This window comes from Ranitomeya variabilis, chromosome 2 (genome assembly GCF_051348905.1).
Source record: "Ranitomeya variabilis isolate aRanVar5 chromosome 2, aRanVar5.hap1, whole genome shotgun sequence".
NCBI classification, from domain to species: Eukaryota; Metazoa; Chordata; class Amphibia; order Anura; family Dendrobatidae; genus Ranitomeya; species Ranitomeya variabilis.
Genome location: NC_135233.1, coordinates 886,818,489 through 886,833,385, shown reverse-complemented (window position 1 = coordinate 886,833,385; position 14,897 = coordinate 886,818,489). Strand labels below are relative to the sequence as shown.

Genomic DNA, 14,897 nt, shown 5'->3' with positions numbered 1-14,897 from the left:
CTTTGTGGAACTTTCTCCCATCAACCTACTGCATCTCTGGAGCTCAGCTACAGTGATCTTGGGGTTCTTCTTTATATCTCTCACCAAGGCTCTTCTCCCACGATAGCTCAGTGTGGCTGGACAGCCAGTCCTAGGAAGACTTCTGGTGGTCCCAAACTTCTTCCATTGAAGGATTATGGAGGCCACTGTGCTCTTAGGAACCTTGAGTACTGCAGAAATTCTGTTATAACCTTGGCCAGATCAGTGCCTTGCCACAATTCTGTCTCTGAGCTCCTTGGCCAGTTCCTTTGACCTCATGATTCTCATATGGTCTGACATGCACTGTGAGCTGTGAGGTCTTATATAGACAGTTGTGTGCCTTTCCAAATCAAGTCATATCAGTTTAATTAAACACAGCTGGACTCCAATGAAGGAGTAGAACCATCTCAAAGAGGATCACAAGGAAATGGACAGCATGTGACTTAAATACGAGTGTCTGAGCAATGGGTCTGAATACTTATGACCATGTGATATTTCAATTTTTCTTTGTTAATACATTTGCAAAAATTTCTACATTTTTTTTCAGTCAAGATGGGGTGCAGAGTGTACATTAATGAGAAAAAAAATGAACTTTTTTGAATTTACCAAATGGCTGCAATGAAACAAAGAGTGAAAAATTTAAAGGGATCTGAATATTTTCCATACCCACTGTATAACTTGAAACGATAAGCAATAATTTCCTCTCTTCTCATATTCACTGGCTCTTTGATCCACATTTTAGCTCAAACATCCTTTTTTTCATTTTCAATTATTATCTGGCTTATATAAAGTCGACCTACAATTTAGTTGAAGAACATGTAAAACGCTAAAATATATAAAGGTGACCCTAAAACGTAAAGGAAAAAAACACAGTGCCAATGTCAATCACAAGGCCCACAGAAAGAGGAATGCCTGTATGCAGTCAGATCCAAGAAACATTGATACATACCATTCTTACCAAACAGTAGAAACGTAGTGGTAAGATATTATGTTTTATCACAAGCTTTACTATGTATAACTGATAAATGTCATTTTTCAGTTTAGGACTAAAACATTCACTTGAGTAGTTTATCTGTATAAACAGCTCTCAATAGCTTGTCTTTTCATGAAGAGCTTGCAATGAAATCTTATATGCACACTAAAATGGATAGCTCACTCTATTTTTTATTTAAAACATTTGCTCATGGTGATCTTAAAATTAACTAAAAAAAAAAACATTTACTACAGTATTTTCTGGACGATAAAACAAACTTTTTTTCCCAACATTTTTTGGGGAAAATGGGGGCGCGTCTAATGGTAGGAATATACTTACAAATCCTGTGGCGGCGGTCCTGGTGGTGGCGGTCCAGATGCAGCCTCCCTTCCCAGGCTGGTGTGGCGGTGCTCTGTGGTGTGGTGGTGGCGGGGTTCTGTGGTGTTGGGGCTCCACTGGTATTTCGTCAAAGCCCGGAGGCCACCGCATTGCATCACAGCATCTAGGGATGAGATCTCGTTGCCAAGATCTGAATCTGAGCCCCTGGCAGCCATTTTGCCGGAGCCACCACATAACAGCAATGGGGCAGCGGGGGCTTTCGGGCTTTGACAAAATGCCGGTGGAGCCCTGCCACTACCACAGAGCCCCGCCACCACCACACCACAGAGTGCTGCCGCCCCACAGAGCGCTGCTGGTCCACAGAGCCCCGCCGCCCCACAGAGTCCAGCCACCCCACAGAGCCCAGTCACCCCTTGGAGCACCGCCACCACACAGAGCACCGCCGCACCAGCCTGGGATGGGATTTCACTGAGGCCACTGCACCAGCCTGGACCACCGAACGACACCCGTGACCACTCCTCCACCTGTGCCAATCCCTTCCCTGGTAAGCTGAATTCGGACTGTAAGATGGACCCCCATTTGACACATTATTTATTTCCCTATTTTCCTTCTGAAAATTTGGTCTTATGGTCTGGTGCATCTTATAGTCTGAAAAATACAGTACTTATCAAACCACCGATATTCCTTGTTATCACTGCCCAAATCCCTGACCGGACTTCTAGCTGCAGTGGTCCTATGGCATTCCATGATGGAAGAGAAACTCAGGAAACCAATGGGAGACAAGGGCAGCACTAATGAGAAACGGCAGGGATACGGTGGGGGAGTATATATATATATATATATATATATATATATGTATAAAAATATAATTTACTTTTTATTATCTTGTATTATTATTCTGTGACCGCCAAATAATCATATTTCAAAAAGTGAAACCATTTAACATTGAACTGAAGTAAATTGGAGCTGAGCTGCAGTACTGCAGAACATCCACTACATGTTATATGGAGCAGTGGTGTTTCAGCTCTACACAGCACTTCCAGGAGCTGCAGGAACTGCTACCAGATGATTGGGGGGGGGGGGGGGGTTCAGGATGCAACGTATCAGACACCCAACAATCTGAAAGTGATGACCTGTTCTTAAGATAGATTATCAGAATGATAGCCCTTGATAATTCCTTTGATAGGTTTACATTCAAAGTTTACTTGAGAAGTGATTTGGGAAATATTTGGACTCTTACCTGATAACACAAGAATTCATAGGAGCGTGGTATACACTCTCTGTTATCCTCTGATGTAATTGGCTTGCCTCTATAAAATACAAGAAATTGGATAATTATTATATTGGATGTTTGCAAACTAAGTGGATTACCTTGTTATGTAAAATTGTGCTGCTACTGCATGTTGTGGGCAGTACATGTATTTGTTTTAAGGTTCCGTAAATTTTACATTGATTATGTGATTGCACAGTTACAAGAAGCACCATAGGTAAAGAGGGATATCTGGTCATGTATGTGGATCAAGGAGCGTGGCACAGCAGAGGCTCTGTGCTAGGGTGGAGACAGACTAAAGACTGTAACTTTTGGGGGCTCTAGAGAGTAGTGTGTCACATAGAGTCAGTGTAGATTGACCCATCTGCCATCTTTTTTGAGGCCAGTCAGGTTTCATCACCTCCAAAGGCAAAGACCATGTGTATGTTGCCAAATGGTTTCTCATCATTTGCAGTGTCCTCCTAAACATTCAAGTGAATAGTTGCTGACCCAATTTGGTGTAATCTGTGTAAACTGTGGGATGGACCTGACCTGGAGTAAATGAACAGAAGCCATATGACCCCCCCCCCCAGCCCTAAGCAGTATGACCAGAGACCTGTGGCTTACATACAAGTGCTTCTCACAAAATTAGAATATCATTAAAATGTTGATTTATTTCAGTTCTTCAATATAAAAAATGAAACTCATATATTATATAGAGTCATTACAAGCAGAGTGATCTATTTCAAGTGTTTATTTCTGTTAATGTTGATGATTATGGCTTACAGCCAATGAAAACCCAAAAGTCATTATCTCGTAAATTAGAATAATTAACAAAAAACACTTGCAAAGGCTTCCTAAGCGTTTACAAAGGTCCCTTAGTCTGTTTCAGTAGGCTCCACAATCATGGTGAAGACTCCTGACTTGACAGATATCCAGAAGGCAGTCATTGACACCCTCCACAAGAAGGGCATGCCACGAAAGGTAATTGCTAAAGAAGATGGCCGTTCACAGAGTGCTGTATCCAAGCATATTAATGGAAAGTTAAGTGGAAGGAAAAAGTGTGGTAAAGAAAGGTGCACAAGCAACCGGGATAACCACAGTCTTCAAAAGATTGTTAAGAAAAAGCCATTCAAAAATTTGGGGGAGATTCACAAGGAGGGGACTGCTGCTGAAGTCATTGCTTCAAGAACCACCAAACACAGACATATCCAAAACATGGGCTACAAATGTCACATTCCTTGTGTCAAGCCACTCATGACCAACAGACAATGCCAGAAGTGTTTTACCTGGGCCAAGGAGAAAAAGAACTGGACTGTTGCTCAGTGGTCCAAGGTATTATTTGCATATTAAAGTAAATTTTGCATTTCATTTGGAAATCAAGGTCCAAGAGTCTGGAGGAACAGTGGAGAGGCCACAATGCAAGCTGCTTGAGGTCTTGTCATGTCGGACACTATTCAGACCAGGTCGTCTGACAGACAGCTGTAATTCCGCGTTTGACCACTGTTTGCTCATTGGCGTCGGCTAGTTTTCGTCTGGCTGCTCCGGGGTTAATTTATCTGATCCTCGGATTGGAAGCTGGGCCATGCCCATTTCCTTTAAATGGTTCTCCTGATCTTTGGGCATCGCCGATTATAGCTTCTGTCTTATCCGTAGTTATCTCGGTCCGGAGTGGAGAGCTGGTTGTTGGAGAATCGTTGCTGGTGGTGTATTTTCCTTTGTCTTATTTACTCCTTCCTATATTTGTATTTATTTTGCCCTGCACATTTATAGTGTATTCCTGATTGACTGCGGCGTGGTGTATATTTTCCTTTATCCTTGTTTGTTATAACTGTGGGTATTGGTCTATTGCATTCACTGGGTGGTGGGCGGTGGTGTTGAGTCTAGGGCTGAATCAGGAATCAGGGTGAGGGTGGAGGCCTGGACATGCACACCTTCAGTGTAAACTTCAGGTAGAGGGTCAGACAGGGTTTCCCTAGTCTGAGGGAAATTGCAGGGGCCCGGGTTATTAGCTCTCGCCCTCCTTGTCTCCCCGTGACATTATAATCGGCCCAACAAAAAAAAAAAAAAAAAGGGGTTCCTTTTTTTTTTTTTTCTTCTCTGTGTTTTGTCATGGATCCCATGACTTCCATAACCCGCCAGTTGGAGGCGCTGTCCCTACAGGTCACTGAGTTGAGGGGAGCAGTGCAGCAACAGGGACTAGCAGTATCTAATATACAAACTGGAGCGACAGGAGGAGTTAATGAGCCCTAGTTTCCTTTGCCTGAAAAATTTGCTGGGGAACGCAGTAAATTTGTTTCTTTTCGTGAGGCTTGCAAACTGTATTTCCGTATGCGCCCGATCTCCTCTGGTAATGAGGCTCAACATGTGGGCCTGGTGTTGTCATTATTAAGCGGGGATCCCCAAGCATGGGCATTTTCGTTGCCGTCTGATTCTGCTGCATTTAACTCAGTGGAGAGTTTCTTTTCTGCTCTAGGACACATTTATGACGATCCAGACAGAATGGCTCTAGCAGAATCTAAGTTACGCATTATTTGCCAGGGGGAGCGTGTTGCAGAGGATTACTGTTCTGAATTTCGCCGCTGGGCGGTTGACACTCAGTGGAATGAGCCAGCATTGCGGAGTCACTTTATTCATGGAGTTTCTAATAGGGTTAAAAAAGCCCTCCTGATGTACGAGACTCCTGCTTCACTAGATTCCGCTATGAGTCTTATTGTCCGCATTGATCGCCGTTTGCGTCAGGGGAATCATGAGACGCCGCCTGTGGGTGAAGGTTTAGGTTCATGTGAGGTTGCTGCAAGTGAGCCCACGGAATCTATGCAAATCGCAGGGGTGTCACATGTTAAGAATCGTACCACTGTACTCAGGAAGCAGGGAGCCTGTTTTTTCTGCGGTAAAATTGGTCATTTTATTGATATCTGTCCTCTGCTGTTAAAGAAAAACGCAACGGCGGAAAACTTCTGAGCTCAGAGGGTGTGGAGGAGTCCAATCTGAGCTTATGTATATCCTCCATGATGATTTCTCAGTGCATGCTCCCTGCCAAAGTTGTTGTCGCTGGCAGAGAGATACCAATCACTATTTTTGTAGATAGTGGTTCCGCCACAAATCTCATTGATGAGGAGTTTGCGCGCACTGCTGGTTTTAAGATTGAAAAACTGCCTCATCCTATCCGTGTGGTCACCATCAATTCTGCTCCTCTTCCACAGGGGGAGATTACTGAGTTCGTGGCTGAGGTTAAACTCAACATTGGGGTTCTTCATTTCGAGCAGGTCACATGTAAGGTGCTCAAGAGTCTTCCGGCACAATTGGTTCTGGGTTTTCCATGGTTGTCTACACACAACCCGGTGATTGACTGGAAAACTCAGGACATAATCCAGTGGAGTGATTTCTGTCAGGAGAATTGCCTGGCCACATGTCTGTCCGCTGTTACTTCAAGCGTTCCTGAGTCACTTCAGGATTATGCGGATGTGTGCTCTGAGAAGGGTTGTTCAGAGTTGCCGCCACACCGCTCCTATGACTGTTCAATCAGGTTGAAACCAGGGGCCAAGTTGCCTAAAGCAAGGATGTTCAACATCTCCGGTCCGGAGAGACAAGCGCTCAAGGATTACATTTCTGAAAGTTTGAGCAAAGGGCACATCAGGCCGTCATCCTCGCCGGTGGCAGCAGGGTTCTTCTTCGTGAAGAAGAAAGATGGCGGATTACGCCCGTGTTTGGATTTCAGGGAGTTGAACCAGATTACGGTTCGTGATCCATACCCTATGCCACTGATACCTGACTTGTTCAACCAGGTGGCAGGTGCTAAGTGGTTTACCAAGCTTGACCTCAGGGGGGCGTACAACCTCATAAGAGTCCGTCAAGGTGATGAGTGGAAGACGGCTTTTAATACCCCTGAGGGTCATTTTGAAAATTTGGTGATGCCTTTTGGGTTAACTAACGCACCTGCAGTGTTCCAACATTCCATCAATGATGTGTTCTCGCATGTTTTGGGGAAATTCGTTATCATGTACCTAGATGACATCCTCATATATTCTTGCGACCGTGATGCTCATTTAGATCATGTTAGGCAGGTGTTACAGCTTCTCAGAGAGAATAAGCTGTATGCTAAACTTGAGAAATGTGTATTTTTTGCTCAAGAGTTGCCGTTCTTGGGTTATATTGTGTCTGCTTCTGGTTTTAAAATGGACGCCGCTAAGGTGCAAGCGGTGCTGCATTGGGAACGTCCTGATAACCTGAAAGCACTTCAGCGGTTCCTTGGGTTTTCTAACTACTATAGGAAATTTATCAAGGATTATTCTATCATTGCTAAACCGCTAACTGACATGACTAAAAGGGTACCAATTTCTCTGTTTGGCCTGAGGCTGCTGTTCGCGCATTTGAATTTCTCAAGAACAGTTTTGTTTCAGCCCCCATTCTTGTGCAGCCAGACGTATCTAAACCCTTTGTCGTGGAAGTCGATGCGTCTGAGGTTGGTGTAGGGGCGGTACTATCTCAAGGCTCATCTTTAAGTGATTTGCGTCTGTGCGCCTATTTCTCAAAAAAACTGTCGTCCGCTGAATGTAACTATGATATCGGCAACAGGGAGTTGTTGGCTATTAAGTTGGCCTTTGAGGAATGGCGACACTTCTTGGAGGGGTCGGTACATCAGGTCACTGTTATTACCGACCATAAGAATCTGCTGTATTTGGAGTCTGCCAAGCGTCTGTCTCCCAGGCAGGCTCGCTGGGCATTGTTTTTCACGCGGTTCAACTTTGTTGTCACTTACAGACCAGGGTCTAAAAACACTAAGGCGGATGCTCTGTCCAGGTGTTTTCCGGGGGGAGAACCTCGGGAAGACCCAGTACCCATTCTCCAAAAGGGTGTTGTGGTTTCAGCCCTCACTACGGAGGTTGAGGCTGAGATTGCCGAGGCTCAGGAGGAGGTACCATCTGAGCTTCCCATCAACAAATCTTTTGTACCGCTTCATCTCCGCCTAAAGGTGTTGGCGGAGCATCATGATACTGTCCTGGCTGGCCACCCAGGGGTTAGAGGTACTTTGGAGTTGGTGTCACGTCAGTTTTGGTGGCCCAAAATCCGACAGGATGTGGTCTCATGTGTCAGCTTGCACCACGTGCGCTAGGGCGAAGACGCCCCGCTCCCGTCCTGTTGGCACACTACTTCCTCTGGAGGTACCTAGTAAGCCATGGATGGAAATCTCCATGGATTTCATCACTGATTTGCCTCCCTCAGCTGGGAACACGGTCATTTTGGTGATTGTGGATCGCTTTTCAAAAATGTCGCACTTTGTGTCTTTGCCTTCTTTACCTAACGCTAAGACTCTTGCTCAGGTGTTTGTGCAGGAGGTGGCCAGGCTTCATGGAGTTCCGTCTGACATCGTGTCAGATAGGGGTACTCAGTTTGTATCAAAATTTTGGAAAGCATTTTGCTCACGGCTGGGGATCAAGTTGTCTCATTCGTCAGCGTTTCATCCCCAGTCAAATGGTCAGACCGAGCGTATGAACCAAAATTTGGAGCAGTACTTGCGCTGCTTTGTCTCTGATAACCAGGAGGAGTGGTCTACCTTTCTTCCTTTGGCTGAGTTTGCCATCAATAATCACTGCCAGGAGTCGTCTGGGGAGTCTCCGTTTTTTTGTGTTTACGGGCTACATCCTCCGTTTTGTACGTTTAGTCAGAGAGGCTCTTCCGGCGTTCCGGAGGAAGACCAGTTAGGAACACAATTGTCATCAGTCTGGAGGAGAGTGAAACAGCGCCTGCTGAGTGTGGGTGCTAGGTACAAACGTGTGGCTGACAGTAGGCGTGTGCCAGGTCCGGACCTGAGTATGGATGACTGGGTGTGGTTATCCACAAAAAACATAAGACTCAAGATACCATCCCTTAAATTGGGTCCACGGTTTATTGGTCCATTTAGGGTCACCGCCGTCATTAACCCAGTAGCGTACCGACTGGAGCTCCCTACGGTGTATAAAATACACAACGTGTTCCACAGGTCTCTTCTTAAGAAGGTGGTGGGTTCTGTGGACGCGGCGCCTATGCCACCTCCAGTCTTGGTGGATGGTAACCTAGAATTTGAAGTCTCCAGGGTGGTTGACTCTCGTGTGGTGCGCCGCACTTTACAATATTTGGTACACTGGCGTGGTTATGGGCCTGAGGAGAGGTCTTGGGTACCAGCCTCAGACATTCATGCGGATCGGCTGGTCAGGTGTTTTCATCGTCACCATCCGGACAAGCCGGGTCCTATAAGCCGTGAGGGCCCTGGGGTCCCTCGTAGAAGGCGGGGTACTGTCATGTCGGGCACTGTTCAGACCAGGTCGTCTGACAGACAGCGGTAATTCCGCGTTTGACCACTGTTTGCTCATTGACGTCGGCTAGTTTTCGTCTGGCTGCTCCGGGGTTAATTTATCTGATCCTCGGATTGGAAGCTGGGCCATGCCCATTTCCTTTAAATGGTTCTCCTGATCTTTGGGCGTCGCCGATTATAGCTTCTGTCTTATCTGTAGTTATCTCGGTCCGGAGTGGAGAGCTGGTTGTTGGAGAATCGTTGCTGGTGGTGTATTTTCCTTTGTCTTATTTACTCCTTCCTATATTTGTATTTATTTTGCCCTGCACCTTTATAGTGTATTCCTGATTGACTGCGGCGTGGTGTATATTTTCCTTTATCCTTGTTTGTTATAACTGTGGGTATTGGTCTATTGCATTCACTGGGTGGTGGGCAGTGGTGTTCAGTCTAGGGCTGAATCAGGAGTCAGGGTGAGGGTGGAGGCCTGAACATGCACACCTTCAGTGTAAACTTCAGGTAGAGGGTCAGACAGGGTTTCCCTAGTCTGAGGGAAATTGCAGGGGCCCGGGTTATTAGCTCTCGCCCTCCTTGTATCCCCGTGACAGGTCTAGTGTGAATTTTCCACAATTAGTGATGGTTTGGGGAGCTATGTCATCTGCTGGTGTAGGTCCACTGTGTTTAATCAAGACCAAAGTCAGCACAGCTGTCTACCAGGAAATTTTAGACAACTTCATGCTTCTCTCTGCTGACAAGCTTTTTGGAGATGGAAATTAAAATCACCATCAGGACTTGGCACCTGTCCACACTGCCAAAAGTACCTGTGAGGATATGGCAGCTTACTAAATGGACATAGAGTGGAGTCTACAGTCCTTAGGGTACTGTCACACAGTGGCACTTTGGTCGCTACAACGGCACGATCCGTGACGTTCCAGCGATATAGTTACGATATCGCTGTGTCTGACACGCTACTGCGATCAGGGACCCCGCTGAGAATCGTACGTCGTAGCAGATCGTTTGAAACTTTATTTCGTCGCAGCGTGTAACAAAGGTGTGCACGATATTCCCAATGTCCCGTATGAATTCTACATCGCAACTACGTCATGAAATTATCGCTCCAGCACCGTGCATTGCAAAGTGTGACCGCAGTCTACGACGCTGGAGCGATAATCAAGCGACGCTGCAACGTCACGGATCGTGCTGTTGGAGCGTAAGGGTACCTAAGGGTACTGTCACACAGTCACACTTTGATCGCTACGACGGTACGATCCGTGACGTTCCAGCGATATCCATACGATATCGCTGTGTCTGACACGCAGCAGCGATCAGGGATCCTGCTGAGAATCGTACGTCGTAGCAGATCGTTTGGAACTTTCTTTCGTCGCTTGATCACCCGCTGACATCGCTGGATCGTTGTGTGTGACAGCGATCCAGCGATGTGTTCGCTTGTAACCAGGGTAAACATCGGGTAACTAAGCGCAGGGCCGCGCTTAGTAACCCGATGTTTACCGTGGTTACCAGCGTAAAAGTAAAAAAAACCAAACAGTACATACTCACATTCCGGTGTCTGTCCTCCGGCGTCTCAGCTTCTCTGCACTGTGAGCGCTGGCCAGCCGGAAAGCGAGCACAGCGGTGACGCGGTGACGTCACCGCTGTGCTTTCCGGCTCTGCTGCTTACACAGTGGAGAGAAGCTGAGACGCCGGGGGACAGACACCGGAATGTGAGTATGTACGGTTTGTTTTTTTTACGTTTACGCTGGTAACCAGGGTAAACATCGGGTTACTAAGCGCGGCCCTGCGCTTAGTAACCCGATGTTTACCCTGTTTACCCGGGGACTTCGGCATTGCTCCAGCGCCGTGATTGCAACGTGTGACCGCAGTCTACGACGCTGGAGCGATAATCATACGACGCTGCGACGTCACGAATCGTGCCGTCGTAGCGATTAAAATGGTACTGTGTGACAGTACCCTTAAGGTACCGTCACACATTGAAATTTTCATCGCTGCGACGGCACGATCCGTGACGTCGCAGCGATCGTATGAATATCGCTCCAGCGTCGTAGACTGCGGTCACACGTTGCAATCACGGCGCTGGAGCGATGCCGAAGTCCCCGGGTAACCAGGGTAAACATCGGGTAACTAAGCGCAGGGCCGCGCTTAGTAACCCGATGTTTACCCTGGTTACCAGCGTAAACGTAAAAAAACAAACAGTACATACTCACCCGTCGGTGTCCTTCAGGTCCCTTGCCGTCTGCTTCCTGCTCTGAGTGCAGCCGTACAGTGAGAGCAGATCGCAGCACCGCTTAGTTACCCGATGTTTACCCTGGTTACAAGCGAAGACATCGCTGGATCGCTGTCACACACAACGATCCAGCGATGTCAGCGGGTGATCAAGCGACGAAAGAAAGTTCCATACGATCTGCTACGACGTACGATTCTCAGCAGGATCCCTGATCGCTGCTGCGTGTCAGACACTGCGATATCGTAACGATATCGCTAGAACGTCACGAATCGTAACGTCGTAGCGATGGAAATTTCAATGTGTGACGGTACCCTTAGGAATCAATGTTTACATCCAGTGACAATAAGCAGAGGAAGATGAGCAGGCTGGATCTTATGTAAACAGTAGATTGCTAAAGGTACTTGTAAAGCAATCATCTTATCAAATCCCTTTGTATCTCAAGGTCTCACGCCATTGAACTATCAGCCTAGGCCCATTGTGTGGATGGAGATAGTAGACCCAGGGGAGCTGTCACCACAGAGGGTTTCACATACAGTCCCGGGTGATGGAATATGCTTTGTTCTGTAAGCAGGGTTGAATCAGGCAGTTGTTGGAGGGACTTCGAAGAGAGGATACAAGCTGGGATGGATGGAAGAACTAAGGAGTTTTTAGAGATTGATTGTTGGGTGGTGTATCCATGAGCTATGGTCGTAATATCCATCGTCTGGAGGAACAAAGGCTGTGACGACACACTATACTGACTGGAGATACCAAAAGCTGTGGGCCAACCAAAAGTTGGGAGACAGTGGCTATTTCGCCTGGTACAGGGACAGTGGAAGTACCGATCTCAGATTGGGAACTTGTGGACTGTATGTTGGCCATCTACATGTATTTGTTGTACAACCATGGATGTATGGAATAAAAATAGTTACATTGTTAACCTGCCTAGGTGATTTTTATAACCCACAACCTCAGATCCTCACAGTACCAATACCTGGTGTAAAAACAACAGTATCATTGTGCTTGATTGGCTAGCAAACTCGCCTGACTTTAACCCCTTAGAGAATCTATGGGGTAATGTCAAGAGGAAGATGAGAGACACCAGACCCAACAATGCAGACGAGTTGAAGGCTGCTATCAAAGCAACCTGGGCTTCCACCTCAGCAGTGCGACAGACTGATCGCCTCCATGCCACATCGCATGGATGCAGTTATTGATGCAAAAGGAGCCCCGATTGAGTATTGAGTGCATTTACTGAATATACAGTTCAGTAGGCCATTTCGGATTTTAAAATAATTTTTCAAGCTGGTGTTATAAAGTATTCTAATTTACTGAGATAATGACCTTTGGGTTTTGATTGGCTGTAAGCCATAATCACCAACATAAACAGAAATAAACACTTGAAATCGATCACTCTGTTTGTAATGACTCTATATAATATATGAGTTTCACTTTTTGCATTGGAGAACTGAAATAAATTAACTTTTTGATAATATTCTAATTTTGTGAAAAGCACCTGTATAACTATGTACAAGTTAAGTTATTGTGAGTTGCCCTGTAACCACAAAATTTACATCAGCATACTGTAAATGCCAAGCATTTGTGTCAAAACCATGAGCACCAAGCCAAACAGGACAATACGTAACACAAATGCTACTTCCAGTTTAGGCCACTGGTGCAATCAGATCTCACATTTAATCTACAAAAGTTCTACAACAGACAACGCATGTACTGTCATTATTAAAGTACTCCCTATTCCCAGCAGCCTTCTTTTTAAGTATTCCAGACACTCCTCAAGCTTTTTATACATTCTTATTGTTTTCATTAGGTAATGCATTATCTTATGAATAATAGTACAATTATCAAAATTTACAGTGTACTTAAAGGGGTATTGCCCCAACTGAAAGTGGGAAATTGGATAACTTATTGATTGAAGGGGTTGACTCCCCCAACACTCCTGAGAACAGTGCTCTGGATCCTGAGAGAAGTTCTTTGTAAGCCCCTTCTGATTGGTGCACAGATGCCAATGTTCAAACGCTGATCCACTCATTGTCCATGGGACTGCCAGAAACAGTTACTCTAGTTGGCATTGTCATGCAGTCTTATAGATAAAGAATGAATTTTCAATTGTGGGAATGTCCCTTTAGGTTATAAGGTAAATGCCCCCCCCCCCACTTTTGTTTTATAAAATTAAGACTACCTCTGCATGCTTCAAGTTGACCAGTCAAAACTTTTCGAATCTGAGAAACCCAAAGGTTTTTCAATTCAACAGTTGATGCCTACACAAAAACAAAAAGATCCAGATTTAAGTTTTTGGGTTATCTCATTTTCAAAGAAACAGAATGAAGAGCCATAGAAAATATTAATGTATGTAAATATAAATATACTAAGTTGATAGGACATGGTTTACTCCCTCCGTAGAACTGCACAGAGAAGTGAACACAGATTTCATGCTTAAAATTTTTGTAACACAATGAGGAACATGCGAGTAGTCATTTTCACAAACTAAAAACGACTGTCCAAAAACTATATATATAAGTTGGTACCTATAAGTAATGCTTTCTTGTTAATTTTTTTGCTCAGAGCTTACTGTAGACTAAGTGCATACTGCATTTGTAGCCACTGTCAGTGTTAGATGCATATACTCAACAGGAATAAGCCTAGACATCCATCCACCATGGGGGACCATTGTACATGACCATACAGCAGGGGTCCCCCACTTGTGGTTTGTGGGCCCAGAATATGTGGCTTGCGGCTGTCTACATGTTTGGTGCATTAGCACCATATTAGCAAACAGCTATGAAGGACAGATCTCTAGATGGTGACTTTGGCGCACAGTAAAGCAGATCTGAATGAGCACATAGTGGGTGGTGGCATGGGAGGATATACATGGTAAACTGGTGATCGGAGGATACTGCTGGTTAGAGAGGTGATTGGCACCTGATGCAGTAATAGTAGGTGGGTGGGCATGATATGAGAATACTGAAAAGGGGGTAAGTGAGATCATCTGGATGTAAGTATATTACCAATAAGGGAGAGGGCACAAGATGTGGTGTGATTTCTGTGGAAAGCTTTGGATGTCGTGCTGACAATGGGGGGCTCACTACCGAGAAGGGTGGTGGCTCTAAATGTGGCTCGTGACTCTTAGAGCTGAATGTGGCTCTCATGGTAAGAAAGGTTGGGGATCACTGCCATACAGTATACCTTTTGTGATAAACCTCTATATGGGAAATTGTAGTCTGTATAGAAAAGAGCACTAAATAAACTGTATGAAGATGCACACTTGCCAGCCTGAATCCTAATGAACCTACTTTTGGTATTAGTATGGTAAATGGGTGCGTTAAAGTATAGAAAAAGGGGGGAAAAAAAGTATATATATACTTAATGCTAAGTTCAAGAACACAAAGATCACTAAGACTAAGTTACAATAAGTGTCTGCATTCCATCCCATACTCATTTTACAGTTCAACTCAGAAAAGATATATTGTTCGTAGGACTTATTGTAAAAACATAGAAATCAATTATGTACACAGTATGTAAAACATAAAAATCTATGATGTACACTGTGCTTTACACACAGCATAAAAAGAAATACAAAAGGAAACCTAAGAGGGAAATGTTAAAGGAATTCTGAGAAGAGAAAGTCAAATGATGTGCGGCATAACTAATAAAATGTGTGTTACTAGAATATTGATGGCATTGATAGCTAGAGATAGTCATTACCTGTATTATGTACACTTCTTCTCTGCCATTAAACCAAACTTCAAACTTCTTGTTATCCCCTTTCACATTTTCAGTTATACCAACAGAACTCATCTGATTTATG

General features: G+C 45.0%; 1 protein-coding gene across 5 annotated transcripts in view; it reads right to left on the bottom strand.

Annotated features, from left to right (window-relative positions):
• The window catches only part of MCF2L2 (MCF.2 cell line derived transforming sequence-like 2), a 508,511-nt gene that overhangs the window by 114,787 nt on the left and 378,827 nt on the right, over nt 1-14,897 (bottom strand). For all 5 annotated transcript variants that reach the window (XM_077290424.1, XM_077290423.1, XM_077290425.1 and 2 more), the window contains exons 23-25: nt 14,795-14,887; nt 13,272-13,350; nt 2,571-2,640 (exon numbers count right to left, since the gene is read on the bottom strand). In XM_077290424.1, the coding sequence (XP_077146539.1) occupies nt 2,571-2,640; nt 13,272-13,350; nt 14,795-14,887 (242 nt within the window). The remainder of the gene's footprint in view (nt 1-2,570; nt 2,641-13,271; nt 13,351-14,794; nt 14,888-14,897) is intronic.